The sequence below is a fragment of the Aulostomus chinensis genome, chromosome 20, assembly GCF_037954235.1.
Source record: "Aulostomus chinensis isolate RoL2024-O1b breed Wild chromosome 20, RoL_Achi_v1.0, whole genome shotgun sequence".
NCBI lineage: Eukaryota > Metazoa > Chordata > Actinopteri > Syngnathiformes > Aulostomidae > Aulostomus > Aulostomus chinensis.
The window spans coordinates 11803378-11820843 of NC_141339.1; the positions used below are offsets into that span (position 1 = coordinate 11803378).

Sequence of the window (17466 nt, forward strand, 5' to 3'; positions counted from 1 at the left end):
GCTGCACATGCGCGTAACGGAAACGTCGGACGATCTTTTCCGGGTCGACTATTAGCACATCCATGAATTCGAGCTAAGGAGTTCGAGTACTTAATTGATTAAAAAAGACCAGAGAAAACAAAATCGGACATTTAAACACCCCAACACAGAGAATTCAAGCGTTTTCTTCTGTAAGCATATGACACAGGTGAGCGTTTATCATTAAAAATAGACGTTTGCCCGGGCGAGGCGGGTTGCTAGCGTGCTAGTTAGCTGGCTAGCTGCTGTGTAGCCATGCATGTGCCGCATGTGAGGTGGACACCGGGTTAATGGCTTGAAGCTAACGGTCTTTAAATTAACCTTCGTGTTCTCAATGGAACTCTTCGTGTGTGGTACTTTATGCTGTCTACGACAATTGTTTCAAGGTCCATATCTCGTTTTGTTCACGTCATTGTTAAGGCGCTAAGCGAACTCTTCTCATTTGTCTACGTAGCATCATCCGTTCTCTGGTCAAATGTGGCATCAAACTGCCTGTCCAGGGACCACGAATACTGGTCTCTGCCAGTAAAACCATCATGGGTGCTGTCATCGACCCCAGGAGTTGACTCCTGGTTCTGTCTATGGCTGAACTCCAGGATTTGACCCTCAATCAGAAATCCCCAACATTTTTCCACTCATTAAAATATGTTTACTTTGTTTTCCCTAAGCCTTCATCACAGGTTGTTACTGTTAAATTAACATGGTTTTAATCTATAAAAGTTGAGTTCCCCAGTTTGATGACGTGTAGCCACTCAGATGTAGGAAATGACCTGTTTAAGCTGCAGAACGAGGGCCGTTTAAATGGTCGCTCTGGACGCGGGGAGAGATTAAGAGTTGAAAATGGAGAGATGTATTTTTCGTCCTCAGATTATGAGCTGAGGTTTAAAAATGCTGGACTGCAGCAGCGCTTCGTTAAGAACAGGGCTGTCAAAAGTCAGCCTGAGCGATTGTTTAACCACAAAAAACACACTATTTCCAACAGGACTGCACAAAAGTTTCAGAAATGGGTTTTCTTTTCAAAAAGTATACATCTCTCATACAAATCTGTGATTTTTGACAATGGCAATGCTCAAATGTTTCAGGGGTTTATAGAGTTATTAGAATAGATACAGTAAGTTCTGTAAAAGTCATAAAAGTGTACTTGCATTGTAGGGTTTCGACTGACAAAAAAAAATCTTGTGGTTAGTATTCATTTATTCCTGTATGTTGACATTGCATGGAACCACGTAACTGGTGTTAATTTAGTTCAATGACATGGGTTCTCTTGTGTGTGTGTTTTTTTTTTGTGGACGTTCCGATGTACAGGCGGGGAAAATTTTTCTCGATTTTTTTTCCGAAATATGTTTGGAAAAAAATGAATTGTTAACTGTTGTGTTTTTGGGTTGAAAATAAATTTCTGCGAGTTTTCTTGAGTGGGTTGAGTGGGGGGGGGGTTGATGCTCCGTTGATTAGTTCATGGTCCCCCTGGAAAGTTGTTGTTTCCTGGCCGACACGCGATAATGAAATGGATTCTAATGTCGGTGGAATGTTTCATACACTCACATCTCTCCTTTGCTTCTGTCTCGGCAGCCATGCCGGGGCTCAGCTGTCGATTCTACCAGCACCGCTTCCCAGAGGTGGAGGATGTGGTGATGGTGAACGTGAGGTCCATCGCCGAGATGGGCGCCTACGTCAGCCTGTTGGAGTACAACAACATCGAGGGCATGATCCTGCTGAGTGAGCTGTCCCGTCGACGTATCCGCTCCATCAACAAGCTCATCCGCATCGGTCGAAATGAGTGTGTGGTGGTCATCCGAGTAGATAAGGAGAAGGGTAGGTGCCTGCTGAGGGGGGTGGGGGTGGGGGTGGGGGTGGGGGTGGTGGTCGTGGTCATCTACTGGCAGGCAGTGGTGGAATTCATTATATAAAATGAAAGTAAAACAGGGTTTGTCATCTTTTTACACTGCTTTTCATTGATGTGATCATGATGGCAGGAGCCACTAGATCCCGCTGACATCATAACTGATCCCACTGAGGTGCCACTAGATACCACAAAGTGTCATTTGGAAGATCCTGCCTCTGTTTTTCTGGCTGCCAGTGGGAAAACACACACGTAAAATGGGGTTTTTCATCTTTTACACTGCTTTTCGATTATGTGATTGTGATGCTAGTGGCGCTAGCTCATCCCACTGAGGTGCCACGAGATGCTACGGACGTAATGGCTGATCTCACCATTAAATGCCAGTGGATCCCACTGAGGTGCCACTCGATGCCCCTGAGCTGCCAGTTAGAAAATGTGTTTTTTTAAGGCTGCCATTGGAATAGACGTATCTGGCTACAGCAAACACTGGACTTTGAGAAGAGGGTTTCTTGCCGTCCTAGCAGATCACTTCCTTTGTAATTGCTAAAGCTGCTTCACTGACCTCAATAATCACTTGAACCTGACAGTTTTATTCTGTCAGTCTAAATCAACAATGCTTTTGTGGTCTTTTATCGAATGAAAGATTTTTTTTTTTTTAAAAGAGACTCCCAGAACAGTGTTCAATCATCTTGGTGCTGATCTCATCAGGCACAACCTTTGACTCCATCCCCTTAATAATGTCACCACGTTTATCTGCCGCTTCCTCCCCAGGATACATTGATTTATCAAAAAGAAGAGTTTCACCAGAGGAGGCCATCAAGTGTGAAGACAAGTTCACCAAATCTAAAACTGTAAGTCACTTAGTACCCAAATGTCTCATCTGTTGCTGTGTTGCATGTGTTCCCTGGTCTCTCTGCGTGAACTCGACCAACGACCCCCTGTAACTAAACTCGTGGACCTCCTGCACGTCGGCGCCCTGAGCTCCTGGTTGTGTCTGCAGGTGTACAGCATCCTGCGACACGTGGCTGAAGTGCTGGGGTACAGTAAAGACGAGCAGCTCGAGAGCTTGTACCAGCGCACCGCCTGGGTCTTTGATGAGAAGTACAAGCGGCCCGGGTACGGAGCGTACGACGTCTTCAAACAGGCCGTGTCGTAAGTGCTGGTTTTTGTTTTTTAAGGGTCACAAACAACGTAGGCAGCCATTATTTGATTCTGACATCAAACCCCTCCCACAGAGATCCCTCCATTCTGGACAGTCTGGACTTAACGGATAAAGAGAGAGAGGAACTGATAGAAAACATCAACAGGCGACTGACTCCGCAGGCTGTTAAGATCAGAGCAGGTCACGATTCGAAGGATATTTATCACATGAGCTTCTCAATGTGAATAGAAAACTGTAAGTCCTCTCTCTCTCCTGCAGACATTGAAGTGGCGTGCTACGGCTATGAGGGTATCGATGCAGTGAAGGAAGCCCTGAGGGCCGGGCTTGGCTGCTCCACGGAGGCCATGCCCATCAAGGTAACAACTGTCTCGCCAGCAGGTCGTTACATGACGGTACGCTGATGGATCTGGTGCCACCTTTAAAATGTCTGGCGGCAGTGGCAAGTAGTTTTCAGGCTAGGAAAGTCAGAACGTGAATCTTCTCCATGTCACTGTAACTTAAGACCGCCGTGGTCACGCTCTCTGCAGATCAACCTGATCGCCCCTCCACGTTATGTGATGACGACAACCACCCTGGAGCGCACAGAGGGTCTGTCGGTGCTCAACCAGGCCATGGCTGCTATCAAGGAGAAGATCGAGGAGAAGAGAGGCGTCTTCAACATCCAGATGGAGGTGAGTCACTCCAGGACGCCATCGTGCTGGTGGGAGGAGTCACCGCACTCGATTTGAACTTTTCTTCAGCTTGTGGCCTCACAGGTGCATGCCTGCTATTTGCTGGTGAATGTGAACCAGAAACTCCTGCTCCTTAAATACACAGACCTGGGGGGGTATATTTCAAGGCCATGACACTTTTTCCAAAACATAAAATAACTTAATTGTAATGAGTTCTACTTAGGGGCCACACAATTTTTAAATTGTGATTGGATTTGGTTAGACTCAGGATAACGCTCCATCTCTTAGGAAAATATATCTCCAGCCTCTGGTTTGATGCTCTGGGCCGTGGCCCTGATGCGTGAACGTGATCTGTAGCTGTGAACCTCCACATCTTGCCGTTTCGTTTGTACATACAATTGAAGTGTTAACTACCCTTCAGCCCAAGGTGGTGACAGACACAGATGAGACAGAACTGGCGCGGCAGCTGGAGAGGCTAGAGCGGGAGAACGCCGAGGTGGACGGAGACGACGACGCCGAGGAGATGGAGGCCAAGACTGAGGACTAGAGCTCACCCCACCCACACCCACAGGCCAGAGGGGGAGAGAGAGAGTGGCCAGTGTGCCACAACAGACATTAACGTTCACATCACAAACATTAACTGGTGTTGGTAGGCGACTGGCCTGGTTTATCTCAGAAATGGCTTCTTGTTCATAAGGAAGGTTAAATAATTCACGCATCAATAAAGCTTCTATTTTTTAAGGACACAAATTTGACTAAATAACTAAAAGGTCAGTTACATGGTGCGGCCTCATGTTCTAGCCATTGCTTCACAGCCCCGCATCTTTGGTGTTCGTGGCGATTGATTAAAGGGGAATTGCAGTCAACAGTGCTCACTGACCGTTTTGTGCTGTTTTCCTTTCCAGTTGAAGAGTTTTTACTGGCGAGAATTGGGCTTGTGTGCTAACGTGACATCAATAAAGCTGGAAGTTTGGATCTCACGCATTTGTGTCAAAATTAACTTTCACCCTGAGGTCACAAACATTATTTAAAAAAAAAAATTTATTCAAATGTTCACCAATACAAAACAAATGGAGAGCATCCTCACAACTGCAACATTAGTTTTCTGGTCTTCACTGTTTTCCTGTAGTGGTTCTGACGACGTGTGTGTGCTTTTATGCAGTAGCTGCAGGGATGTCCCCACCCGAGATGTTGTAATAAAACCCCTGAATAAATTAAAAATCCCCTCCGTGTGGGTGTGCACCCAGTGTTTGTCTGCACTGCAAAGAAAAATTCCTGATACTGGTGAATATTTCTGAAGTCATCCAGCAGACTGGTGCTGCAAAAAAAACAACTATTAAATAGAAGAGGACAAGATGACCTCATCTAACAATGGTCCTGGGTGTCTGTCAACAGTTTCCCTCAAATACTTCAGCATAGTCAAGTAATGATTCGGTATATACACACAAAAGCACACAGACAGTCGGCACCTGTAGCGGGGGGGTGGGGGGCAGGGGGGGTTGATGCAGCCTGAGAATGTTGAGGAACCAAAATGACCTGAAGAAGTGGTGCAGGATGAGTAGTCAGTGATACTGGTACGGACAAGTTGCTGTGTTTGGGGAGGGGGGGGGCTGAAGCCTACTCTATGTTACAATGACGTTGATCACTTCAGTGGTTCTTATTTCACCAGGCCGATCTTCTTGGCCTCGGTTTCATAGATGAGCAACCTCCACATCTTCACGATGAAGACTTCAGCTTCCTCATCAAGAACCTGAGCAGGACAAGAGTTGCACACAAAAGGGTTTAAATATCCCGAACCAGCAGGGTGAATGGGACTCGTAATCTGTGCAACGAATCTGTAGTTTACAGTTTAAGAGGTCATTTTGTCATTCTAAGGTTAACTAATGTGAGGTTTGACATTAGGATTGCAAGTCTACAGACGATCTAAATTAACATTTTTTATCATCTCTTAATTATCAAACTGCCAGAAATGTTTATATTAATCAACTAACCGAAGACGACGCGCTGCTCTGAAAGTGTTCTATCATCTCTAGACATACAAGAGCCATTAGGTCAACACGCTCTCATTTCCATAGAAACCAGCGATGTAATCAGTTGGGACTTGAAGGTGAATCTTCGATTATAACAAATTAAGGAACATATCCGTTATTGCCAGACGATGACTCACCATGGCGACGTCATCCAGGATGCCCTGTGGCGTGCTGTGAGCCATCACCTGGGAACACAAACATGAGCATTGATTCCTGTTTGATTCCAGTATGAATGCAGGCTGATGACTGGATGGGACTGGTTCAATACCTTTGAGCAGACAAAGTCCACTAACGTGGGCTCCTCCTCCCCAATATACTCAATGATCTTCTTATTGATCCAGGGCCGGACACGCCGCTCCATTAACGTCTGCAGGACAAAGAGAGACATTGGACTAGAAAGCCACTGAGACAGACTCTAGAGGACACAGTTGTGGTTCTCTGCTCACCGTGTCCACCATCGACCAGTCCAGTGGGTAGGAGAACAGGTCTGGCTTGGCAGTGGGAATCTTCTCTATCAGGCTCTTGATGTGCTTGCGTTTCTCCTCAGCGTTGGCCCCCTTAATCCCGGCCAGTCCGGCGCCATCCACCCCTAGGCTCTTGTCGTCATCGTAATCTAAAGGCACCAGCTTCCTCTTGCGCGGCTGTTCGTCTGCCTCTTCATCGTCAAACTTGTCGAAGACGCTGTCCACAGGCAGCTTCTTCCTCTTACCTACATTGGGCTGACTGGGACTTCCTGTGGCGCCTGGAGATAGTGTTAAGAGATGATATCTTAGCTCAGCCACAGCATTAAAACACATCTACTGGGAATCCCAACTCACCCAGTTTGAGGCTGAGGCCGATCTTCGGCCGGTGCTCCTCCTGCGGCAGAGCCTCGGGCGGTGAGTTCTCGTGGGGGATGATGATACCACGCGGCGACTCGTTCCCAGGTGTGTTGGGGGACGCGTTGCCACTGGCTGATGACACTGAGGGTGCTGCTGTGATGGGCCGCATTGTGGGCTTGAGGCACGGTTTTACATCTGGGTTGTCTTCATCATTGTCATATTCATCATCTTCACCCTCCTCCACCTCATCATCTGAATGGGCGGGGCGGGAGCGAGACTCGGCTCTCTCCTGCTCCACTCGGCGATGGTCGCGATGTTCCCGGTGTTCCCGTGAACTCCTGTGGTGCTCCCGTTCCTCCTCGGGCTCAGGCTCTTGGATGATGGGCGGTTGTCTCAGACGCTCCTCCTCTTCCTCCTCCATCTGCACCAATGAGAGGAAGATATGCAGATTAATGCCAGAGATGCACAGAAAAGACGCTCTGACAGATGATGAAATCTACACTGAGAATCAGACGATTAAGTGACCTTCACAAAGATGGAGCACTGCATGCTCACACTCAGATACGATTTGAAACAGACACACACACGCATACACATACACACACATTCTGTGAGACAAACCTACCCTGCGCAGCTCTGCGTCTGGGTCTGGATGTCCCTCGTCTAACAGCCGCTGCCTGATCTCCTCCAGCTCCTCCTTCTCTCTCTTCCTGTCACGTTCATCCCCCTCTATCTCCTTCTCTCTGTCTCGGAGACGCTTCTGCAGCGCACTGCCCCTAGGGGTCACACCGGCAATAACAGCCTTCAGAACAATGGCTGCAGTATTGCATCTGCATCTTAGAGGCAAAACTGGGTCACCCGACAGCTGCGGCCCCTTTTGAGTTGGTTTTGCAGATTTTACGTGGCAAAGATGTGTCACACTTTAAAAAATTACATTTTTGAGTGGATTAAACATTTTTCATGACACACATCTGCAACTCCCCCCCTCTATGTTTCTGACCAGCAATCTCATGGTCTTAGCTCTGCTGCTTACCTGTAATATTTGGGGTCATCTCTGTCATCATCGTAGTCCTCCAGAAACTCTTTCAGCCGTTTGCCCTCTTTCATCTGAAGACACAGAGGATCGTGACTGACTTTCTGGATATGAAGAAAAATCTACCTCGTTTAGTAACGTCTTCATCAGGTTTGTTATATTCACATGAAACCCTTCTCTGTAAGAGTGACAAATGAAAGGAGACATTCAATTGTGTGACCTGCCACCTCCTAAAAGTCAGGCAGAGCTCTTCTATAAACGTCAGAGGTAGATCTCTCACCATTTCTCGCCGGCGCTCATCTTCCCTCTCCGCCTCTTTGGCGTAGTCCCGAGCTTTCTTCCTCTCACGGAGCTCCCAGTTTTTTAGTCGCTGTGATGGAAATAATCACGTCAGCGAGAAGCAAATAAAAAACATATGATATTTTAACTAATAAATCTGTTATTCCATTGAAGTTTGAAGGTAAGAAACAGACAGAGTTGATATTTGGTGAAGACGTCTGTTAAAATGAGCCAACAAGTCCATGTTGAAATCCTTCCAGTTGAACTCTGATGTCAGAATACCTGAGTTCCCATTTGAAAATCTACCAGAGATCATTAGACAACACTGCAAATTGTAAGCAGGAACCCTTTGAAAATGTCTAATTGTGAGCACTTAAATGCCATTATGGTGTCACATTGTTATCAACAGGTATTGTGAACCGCAGACACACCGACAATGTGTTCTTTTTAAAACAGTATAAATCTCTACCGCCCTCTTGTGGGGATTCCACTTGACATTCTTAACCCAAATAATTGCTCATCTCAAAATTATGAATGTAAAACCTGGGAGCTGTGTTGGAGCATTTGGACACGCCTCTCTTACCTCCTGATAGGCTGCTTCTTTGTCTCGCAGTTTCCTCTCCAGCTTCCTGCGTTCATATGCCTCCTCTTCATCCTCTTGGTCACGTTTCTTTTCTCTGTCTCGATCTCGACTCACTTCCCTGAGGAACATAAAGAATTTAGTACACATAAATTGATCTGAAGCAATAAAGAATACACCAAAAGCTTAAAATCACACACACAGAGGAAGGCAAATCCTGGTTTACCTGGATCTGCTACGATCAGGGGTCCTGTCGCGGCTCCGGTCCCTCTCCCAATCTCGGTCCCTCTCTCGCTCTCTGGTTCGGCGGTCGCGATCTTTATCTCTGTCCCGTTCCCGCTCTCGTTCCCTTTCCCTTTCCCGTTCCCGCTCACGTTCCTTTTCCCTCTCGCGGTCCCGCCGCTCTCTCTCCCGTTCTCGCTCTTTTTCCCTCTCCCTTCTCTCTCGCTCGAACTCCAGGCGCTCTTTTTCCCGCTTGTCCTTCTCCTCTTCCAGTTTCTGCGGAGGAAAACAGGAACAGGTTCAGCCAAAGCCACATGGTGTCCAGGAGCAAGGTCTTTGTAGCCAATTTGCTAGAGTGCACAGATCCAGTGGTTTCCAGATACAGAGGGTTGACTTTAGAGCTTTCATCTGCCCCTTTTACCAGTTAATGAAAAGAGAATCGTAAAATTGTGAAGACCTGGAACTGTCAAACGCTCTCCCTCACCCAGAGACCGCTTCATCTCCGACCACACTTCTGCACTATGAGCTACAATTTAGCAGACCGGAACTACTGGAAACCACTTTAATGGTCACAAAGATCTGTGGAGCAACTTGAGGCAATCCTAACGAGAAAAAGGCGCTGCAGAAGACAAAGCTTTTTCTCTCCTTAAGGGTCGTCCTCTCAGCACAAGGAAAACAAACAGAACAGGCGTCAGTCTTTGGTTGAACTAGTTGTTTGTGACTTACAGGTGTTGAACTATGGATTCAGCCCTTCGCTGCCCCTACAAGCCTTTTAAGTTAGGCCTGGGAGGAAAGCAGGTCACACGGTATACAAGGGAAAAACGTTATGGGATTCTGTCTTTGCTCAAGCATCATCATCATCATCATCATCATCAACAACAACCGTTACTTGAGTTGAGTACAATGGCAATCGGTTAAAGAGCTAAAACAAGAAAAACTACATCAGGCACATTTCTTCTCAGATAAATGAAATTGTAGAAGCGGTCTTACCCCTGCAGATGTCCTCAGCAGATCTTCACGACTCATTACTCAAACACACGCACACGCACACATCACAACTCTGCCTTTACGGTCATTACACACAAGGCTTTGAGTGTAATCTGGGCAAATCTGTTATTAAACCACAATCGCAAATGAAAATATTGAAGTAAACTAGATCATCAAGCTCAATTACACTGCAGGAGATTGAGTAGCACTTGTGGTGATATAGAACAGTGAACAACGTCAACACTACCATATAACAATGAGAATCAGCTGATCTAGAGCCTGTAACAGACTAAAGCCTTGGGTGTAATGGAAGACAAGGAAACTTATGACAAAGAAAACGTTGGTTATTTTCAAAGTAATTCCAGTATAAGAAGTATTTTTTTAAAGTGATGTACCCATACAGAAGTACTTTTACTTGCTACTTGTGTCTTTCATTTATTTCACATGTGCAGTTCTACATTGGTTTTGGTTTACTTGACTTACCTCTGTACTACATCTGCCCGGGCTTGTTCAAAACAAATACCAACTGCACTGATATCGGAGCAAAACAAATATCTTAAACTACATTTCTAATACAGCAAAATATATGATTGATAATTTTTGGTCTTTTTTGTTTGGTACATTTATTTTAACTGAAACACTACTAAAACTGTTATATTATAGCAGCCATATACACTATATGAGCCACAGGGCAATCATATTAAAATGAAAAAAAAAAACAGTCACTGCCCATGCAGTCCAGAATATTTTTTTGTTCCCTTACACACCACAAAATCCTCCTTTGGCTTTTTTTCCTGATGTCTTATACCCCTTTCCCACAGTACACATCCATGTACATGCAGCCAATTGATCATGCTCCCAGTGTAAGTATGTGAGAGTTGTTGTTGTTTTGTTTTTTTGGTGTGTCACTCTTCATGAACAAGGTCATCGCACTGGAAAGACGCACAAGGTTTTGGCACAATTGCACCAGAGAGTAGCACCTCTGGTTGTATACAATCTTTGGTAGCTGCTGTCAAAGCAGCATGGAGAACAGTGACAGCATTTCTGTAGCACTTTAGGCTACAGTCTGTTTTTTTAAACTCCAGCAGGTAGAATTTTGGCTGACATGACAAAAAGTCTGGAAAGGTAACAAGCTTTTATTGCCTCCAAGTATATTATTATTATTAGGGGAGCACAGGCTGTTTTCTGTGTGTGTCTGAGCTTGAAAGCGAACTGCAAACTACTGCCTCCAGAGCTGTGTAAACATGTTCCTAATGGAGACAAAAGCCAGATTGGGGGACCCGAGTGGAAAAGGGGCTTTAGATAAACTTGACTTGAATAGTGTGTAATCTGGAATTATTTGCAAACACTCACTAAACTATCTTGTTTAAAAAAAAAAAGGCAGAGTTAGCCAGGCGCTGACAGAGAGGAAGAGATGGCAGAGAGACCTCACAAAACCACATGCAGAGAGCACGTACCTCGCCAGTCTTCAGGTCAGCATGCTGCTGTGGAGAGGGCACCCCCCCATACTTGCATAGTAAAGACTACAGCCAAAGTTACTGCAGTGGTAATCTGTGCTTCAACATGAACATCATTAAGACAGACCAGAACTTACAGAGGACTCACACAGGTTCACTGACTCTCTGGCCGCCAGGGGACGAATTCAGGAGCATGATGTCTTCAGGGGTTTAAGGGGACAAATGTTTGGCTGAATCAAGAGCGCTGTCCAGCACACACCACATGCAGTGCAGTTGCCCCTGTGCAAGTCCTCAAAAGGGGGGCGCCCAGTATATGTACAAAGTAAATGAAGGCTGATACTTACATCCTATCCTCGCAACTTTTTCCCAAAGCTCTGAGATTCATCTTGCTTTAGTCACCATATGATCACTATCATAATGGTGGGGTTTAATGAATAGATTAGCTTTTAAGTAACTTTACATCGTCTCCATGCATTGTTTTTGTGTGATAAATGAAGAATGGATCTAGAATGGTCACACCTAGATAGATTCACTACAGTGGTCACAGGTGTCATATCTTCAGAAAGGTGACAACAAAATTACCAGCTATTTGTGGAGGCTCAACACTGAACATGAAGCATTTCATTGACGAATTCTGATGTTTTTGGTGGTGTAGATCTGAAGGGGAGCCAATCTGTAGTGCAGTACGCACGTTTATTAAGATTTAGAGAAGCGTGGTAAATGTGTCAGCTTGTGTAAAATGTGCAGACTCTAGGAGTGAACTATGTGAGCAGCTGCTGTCCAAAACCTGAAATGTCAACTACAGGATCAAAGAAGCAACTTTACCTTGTGAGTGTCGCGAAATTTACTAATCTCTCTGGATATCAGGTCTCTCTTGTCTTCCTCCATATCGATGGTGTTTATGTCATCCTACGGAAAAACGTGAAGAAAAGTTGGAGAAATGCGCACACGCTCATTTCAAGCAGCAAGAGCAGGTTGTGCAAGATGAATTAAAAATGAAATGAAACAAGGTTACTATACCTCTTCTTTCTTCTCCTTTTTTCTCTTTCGGCGCTGCGAATCTTCATCCTGTGAAGGCGCGTTGAGCTCTTCGGCATATTCCCGCATTAACCCATCAATTGCGCCTTTGACAATTTGATCCTTCTTCTTCGTCTCCTCATCCAGAACCTCTTCTTGTTCATCTCCATCTTCAGTCTTCACTTTCTGCCACCACGGAACAAAATAAAATTTAGTCCAAAGCTTGGTGCCATGTAAAGGTACAGCAGGGGGGTTGCAAGAGGTCTGGATGTTATTCATTTTGTGTTTCATGATTCATTTGGAGTTTACTATGAAAGGCTCATACATATTTCTAGGAAGGAACTTCTAATTATTTTTCCAAAGCTTTTGAGGCCCTTTTTTTATGAGTGCACATTCCCTGTAATGTCTAACAAATGAACAAATTAAAAAAAAAAAAAGGAAAGATTTACAAGTGTGCATGTCACTAAAATCAATCAATTGAAAATAATCAAGATTTTTTTCATTAAATTCCAACTGAACCACATATACACTCATTTTCTATTATTTTTGAAGACAATTTTAATAACTTTTCCAGCATTTTCTGTTTGTTTTTTTGTTTTGTCTTATTGCAAACAATGTCATGTTGATGTTGGCTATCGTGAAAATGATGTAACTGTTTTATGCTCCCCTGACCAACAGGATGAGGGCTTCACAATCTGCACTTGATTTCTTACTTTTGTTCCTCTACAAAATGTTACATATACTGTATGTAAATGGACTATGAATTTGCAATGCAAAATAGTACAGCCCACATTTGCATAGAATTATTCAAATTATTAGGTAAACTATACACAGGGAAATATTAACCCAAGTCTTAGGTGTGCTCAAACGTTTGGTCAGATTTGCACTTAGGGTGCAGCATTCTTTAGGTCTGGGAATGTCTGTTCTAATCCATTTAGGCCCTGCACTGAATTAGATGTCAGATTCTATTCCTGATGCAACAACAGTCACACTGATCAAACTTGTAACTGGATATTCCGGAAAAATAGATACGCACCCCGTTAGCACTCTTCTTCTTGGCCTTCCACTCATCCAGCTGTGCTTTCGTCTTGGCGTCAACCTTCACAAGAAGATTTTTGTCTCCAATTTGCAGGTCATGAAGCAGCCGCAGGGCTCGTAATGTGGACTCTGGCTCTTTGTATTCACAAAACCCAAAGGCTGTCAAAAGTAAAAAAAGAAAAAAAGAAAAAAAAAGAAATTGAAGGTACAACTCATTGTGAATATGTAAAAATAAATGCATTTAGCCACCCAGTGGCTACACACAGTCTTTCCCTGAAAGGCCTCGAAAGAATGAAAGGTCAATTTGACACAAAATTCATTGGGGCTTTTTAAATATGTGGCTAACTTGTTTTCTGGAACTGAAATACTGGCAAAAAAAAAAGTTTGACTACAGTAACCAGAAATATTTCTTCACCTAAACATGTACAATTCATTTGTATTTACCCTGAAGCTTGCCAGAGGCTCCTTGGACTCTCTTCCAGCTCAAGACAATTCCACATTTCTGCAACAAGCCCACAAAGAAAAAGTGATGAGGACAAACAGAAACAGCATTTCAGTCAGCTTCTTTTAAGGTATGGAAATTCAGGATGTACATCAAGTGGATGGAATACTTATACGCAATGAAGGTCACAATTAAAAAGATTAATTATTTCTCCCTAACTGCCTGGGTCCTTCACTTACTGCTAGCAGCTGTCTGATCAGCATGTCTGAAGCTTTCTCTGATATGTTGCCAACAAATACTGTGGTGGTGGGTCCACTGTTCTCGTCATTGTCTTTGGCTCGCACAGCAGTGATATCCTTCTTGGGGACTGCAGGCTTACTGACCACTGGCACAGATGAAACCATCACTGCCGGAGTGGGGGTCATGATGCCCATGTGAACCGGGATCATTGGTGCCCCTGCAACAGTCAAACAAAACATGCATCAACTACGATTAAGGGAGTGTAGTTAGATCTGCTTGCAATCGTAACCATTCACATTGAACATAGATTGCGCATGCTCGGAGTCTGTTAAGTTTAAATTTCTAACTGCTCATTTGGAAACAATTTATCACTGGGCATAAACTATACAAGTGTGTACCTGAAGGGAAGCCAGCATACTGAGGGGGTATACCAGGGGGTGGCAAGAGCGGCCGGTTTAAATGAGGGGGGAAGGACATCCTGGGTCTACTCGGACCAACCTAAAGAGGAAAGAAAAACATCAATATCTCAACTAAATAATATCTAATGGCCAACACTGACAATAAGCCCATATTTTAATCATGTGTAAATTGAACTAACTAATTTATATTGAATATTTCCAAACTTTGTCGTGCTAAGTTTCTACATTGGAAAAGAAAAAAAATCCCGATATCGATTCCAGTAGTAGCCTTATTAGCTTAGCTTGCCGGAGATGAGGTTAACGAACTTCCTATCAAAATTGGATATATAACTGAGTTTAGCAGTAGAACAACTATTAAATAACGTCACACTCACTTTTACTGTTGTCAATTGCACAACTTAATGCCAATTTACATGACAAAAACTATTGAAGTACAGCTAGCGTTAAGCACGCTGCCGTACCCGGCACAGCTAACTGCTGAGCTAACATTAGCTAGCTCTAACAACAAAACTCACTTTAGCTCAATAAATATGAGTTCCGAGTAAATAAGAATATATCACTATTTACTTACCCCAAACCAAGTATCGTATCAATGGGTCAAAACACCTCCTGGGAGATATTTTAGTGAATATGAAAGTCTTTACAACGCTCCAAATGTTGGATTAGCACGCTGGCTAGTAGCTAGGGCCCCAAAGAACATTGACGCAAGCGCTTTAGGTACGAAAACGGATGCGCGCTTGTTTTACACATCGGTATGCGGCCGGTGGCCGGAGCTACACTTGAAATATGTCAGGGCAAAGCGCTAATACTTATTTAACTCTACAAATGGAATATTTACTTGCAGTTACCACTCCTAAAAATATCAACATCGAATATTACTGAATATTTTTAAAGTTTACGCCAAAAAGTGTTGCAGTAGAAGCGGAGAGAGTCGTCTGGAACCATTTAAAACAAAGAAAAATATCTAATAACAGATTGCGTCAAGCCAAATGTCTTAACATGTCTGAAAGTGAACGCAACTATTCCCTTGCGTAAAAACGAATCTGTTTTAAACTGACAGCGATATTCCCCATTATGAGCACGAAGACAACTCTGAATAAGACACTTAAACCTGGACATGGTCATCAGGGGTGCATTTTCACATCTTGGTGCCTGGAGGGCTTGAATATTTTGGAAGTCCTGAATCATGAGTCATCTCACACATTATCTGCATGGCTTTCATCAATACCAACAATAACATTCCGAATCCTTAATCAACTCAAGATGCCTTCCGATTATAATGTGAACAGACAGCCGGCATTCTGCTTGTACTTCATCTGACTACATGTCAGTGTGTCCTTCAGTGAGAGACTCAACAAACATAATAGGCTCAGGCCCTAATAACTGGCCTTAAAATGCAGTGTCCTGATCCGTCCCTGACCTTCGGTGGCAGGTGCCGTGGTTAAAACAGCTTAAATGTAATTAAATGGACATCAAAATCAATGCAATTTGAATAAAATACATTATTTATACATATATTTACCTAAAAGTGTCAGCAACTATCAAGAGTTCACAACAACTAGCTCTCTGCACACTTTCAGCACCATGGACAACTCACATCAACATAAAAAAAAACAGGTTAGTGTGAAACAGTTGGAGCGTGGTTGGTAAGACAACAGGTAGTTTTCATACGTTCGTATCAGGAGAGCCTGCTCTCACTGAGCCTACAATACCCATCAGCAGTGAGACGCTGGCTTCCGGACGGTTGCCACAAAGATCATCTGTTTTGATGAAGGTCAGAGTCCGTGTGGATGAGCAGATGCTGCTGTGTCACTTCCCTTTGCGGCCTAACACCTCTGACAGAATCCAAAATGGTTGTAAGAAATGTAGTGGTTGACAACATTTATTTACGAAAAGAATGGTGAATATTTTAATTTTTGCATGTCAGTTGAATGCCCTTTGGGAGGACAGCAAACATTTCAATTGAAATTGATATGCTAGGCCACTACATTTGCTGGTGCATTATTGTTCTCCCCCTAAAACCCTCACGAACAAGGTTGATTTTTTTTTTTTTTTTTTTTTAATTAAGTGTAGCTTAACACTCTCATGGCTGCACGGGGCAGCTGAAACGGGTGTATGCGTTTTAATGTTTTGTTCATGGATCTCAAAATCTGTAGCCACACACCTCCTGCCACAATACTGTTTGATAATTATCCAAATTATTATTAATGACTCTCTATGTTCCCCATGTCACAGTTTAAGTGTCTATTTTTAAATGTCAACTGTACTTTGGTGGGGGGGGGGGGTATTTTTGTAACCAAATGGCATTTTAGGAGTTCAAATCTGGAGCTGATGTGAGATGACATATCTCCTAATGCAGTAATAATCACATCATTAACACAAACACAGCTAGCAAGTATTTGTTTGCCATCCTGCCTCATGTATGATGTTGCCATGGTGCTCTTGTTTTAGGTGGCAGCAGCGCCGCGAGGGCTGCAGCTGACAAGTGTGTGACGTCACTTTAGGCGGGTTTTTTTCCCCCACAGAAAGTGCTAGAAGAAACGAAGAGCACCCCTCTCGATTTAAATATCCCTCCGTGAGGTAAAAAAGATCCACACGGTTTCCTAGTTTATATAAAAAAGATTCGACGCGCTTATGTTTTTGATTAGTCAACAGTTCGAACACTCACCTTTATACTTTTATTACGATTATAATATTGGGTCGTTTTGGAGCCAAGACCGTCACCAAAAAAAGCTGTCGGGAGGACAACAATCCGCGGTATTTTCAGCACCACTGGATGGCAGCAAAGATGGGTTGGGGGAATTGACTTTATTATTATTGCAGTATTTTAGAAGATTGACTTACCGTCATGTGCACTGGACGGCTTCAATTGAAAGGAATAGAAACACACAGCCATCTTGTTAAAATGTACAAAATGCATTGAGACGTGTCATCTTCAAGCCTCCCTTCACCTCATAATACATTTACTACTGCGATTCAATTAATTATTCTATCTATTAGGTCATGTTTATCTCATTGATTCTTATGTTTCATTCAGCTATCAGTTTGATTTTAAGCGTATGCGAGATGTGAATCATTTCAACAAATTGGCTTTTTCTGTAATACATCCACAGACTGAGGCTAATGGTACATTGTGCACCGCGGATGGATACGCCTGCACGCCGAAACGCATGTGTATAAAGATTCCGGTCTATTAAAAGGAAGTCCCTT

General features: G+C 43.7%; 2 protein-coding genes across 4 annotated transcripts; one reads left to right on the forward strand and one right to left on the reverse strand.

Moving 5' to 3' along the window:
* Positions 1-11: 11 nt before the first annotated feature.
* eif2s1b (eukaryotic translation initiation factor 2, subunit 1 alpha b) lies at positions 12-4359 on the forward strand. Of its 2 annotated transcripts, none has more exons than XM_086190402.1 (8): positions 12-187; positions 1588-1830; positions 2630-2709; positions 2859-3010; positions 3094-3200; positions 3279-3376; positions 3548-3691; positions 4113-4359. In XM_086190402.1, the coding sequence occupies exons 2-8, from the start codon at positions 1590-1592 to the stop codon at positions 4236-4238; spliced, it is 948 nt and encodes a 315-aa protein (XP_086046528.1). In that variant the 5' UTR covers positions 12-187; positions 1588-1589; the 3' UTR covers positions 4239-4359. The 2 variants fall into 2 exon arrangements, with proteins under 2 accessions (XP_086046528.1, XP_086046529.1); XM_086190403.1 differs by having other exon boundaries at positions 16-170.
* A 353-nt stretch (positions 4360-4712) lies between these two features.
* Positions 4713-17330, reverse strand: rbm25b (RNA binding motif protein 25b). 2 transcript variants are annotated; one of them, XM_086190399.1, is made up of 17 exons: positions 17101-17330; positions 14236-14335; positions 13837-14054; positions 13600-13657; positions 13154-13314; positions 12121-12303; positions 11926-12009; positions 8661-8932; positions 8438-8555; positions 7856-7945; positions 7576-7649; positions 7168-7318; positions 6540-6963; positions 6168-6463; positions 5990-6088; positions 5859-5906; positions 4713-5441 (listed from the first exon to the last, which is right to left on the reverse strand). In XM_086190399.1, exons 1-17 carry the CDS (start codon positions 17104-17106, stop codon positions 5349-5351), a joined length of 2475 nt encoding a protein of 824 aa, XP_086046525.1. In that variant the 5' UTR covers positions 17107-17330; the 3' UTR covers positions 4713-5348. The 2 variants fall into 2 exon arrangements, with proteins under 2 accessions (XP_086046525.1, XP_086046526.1); XM_086190400.1 differs by lacking the exon at positions 17101-17330 and adding an exon at positions 14828-14985.
* Between the last annotated feature and the right edge of the window lie 136 nt (positions 17331-17466).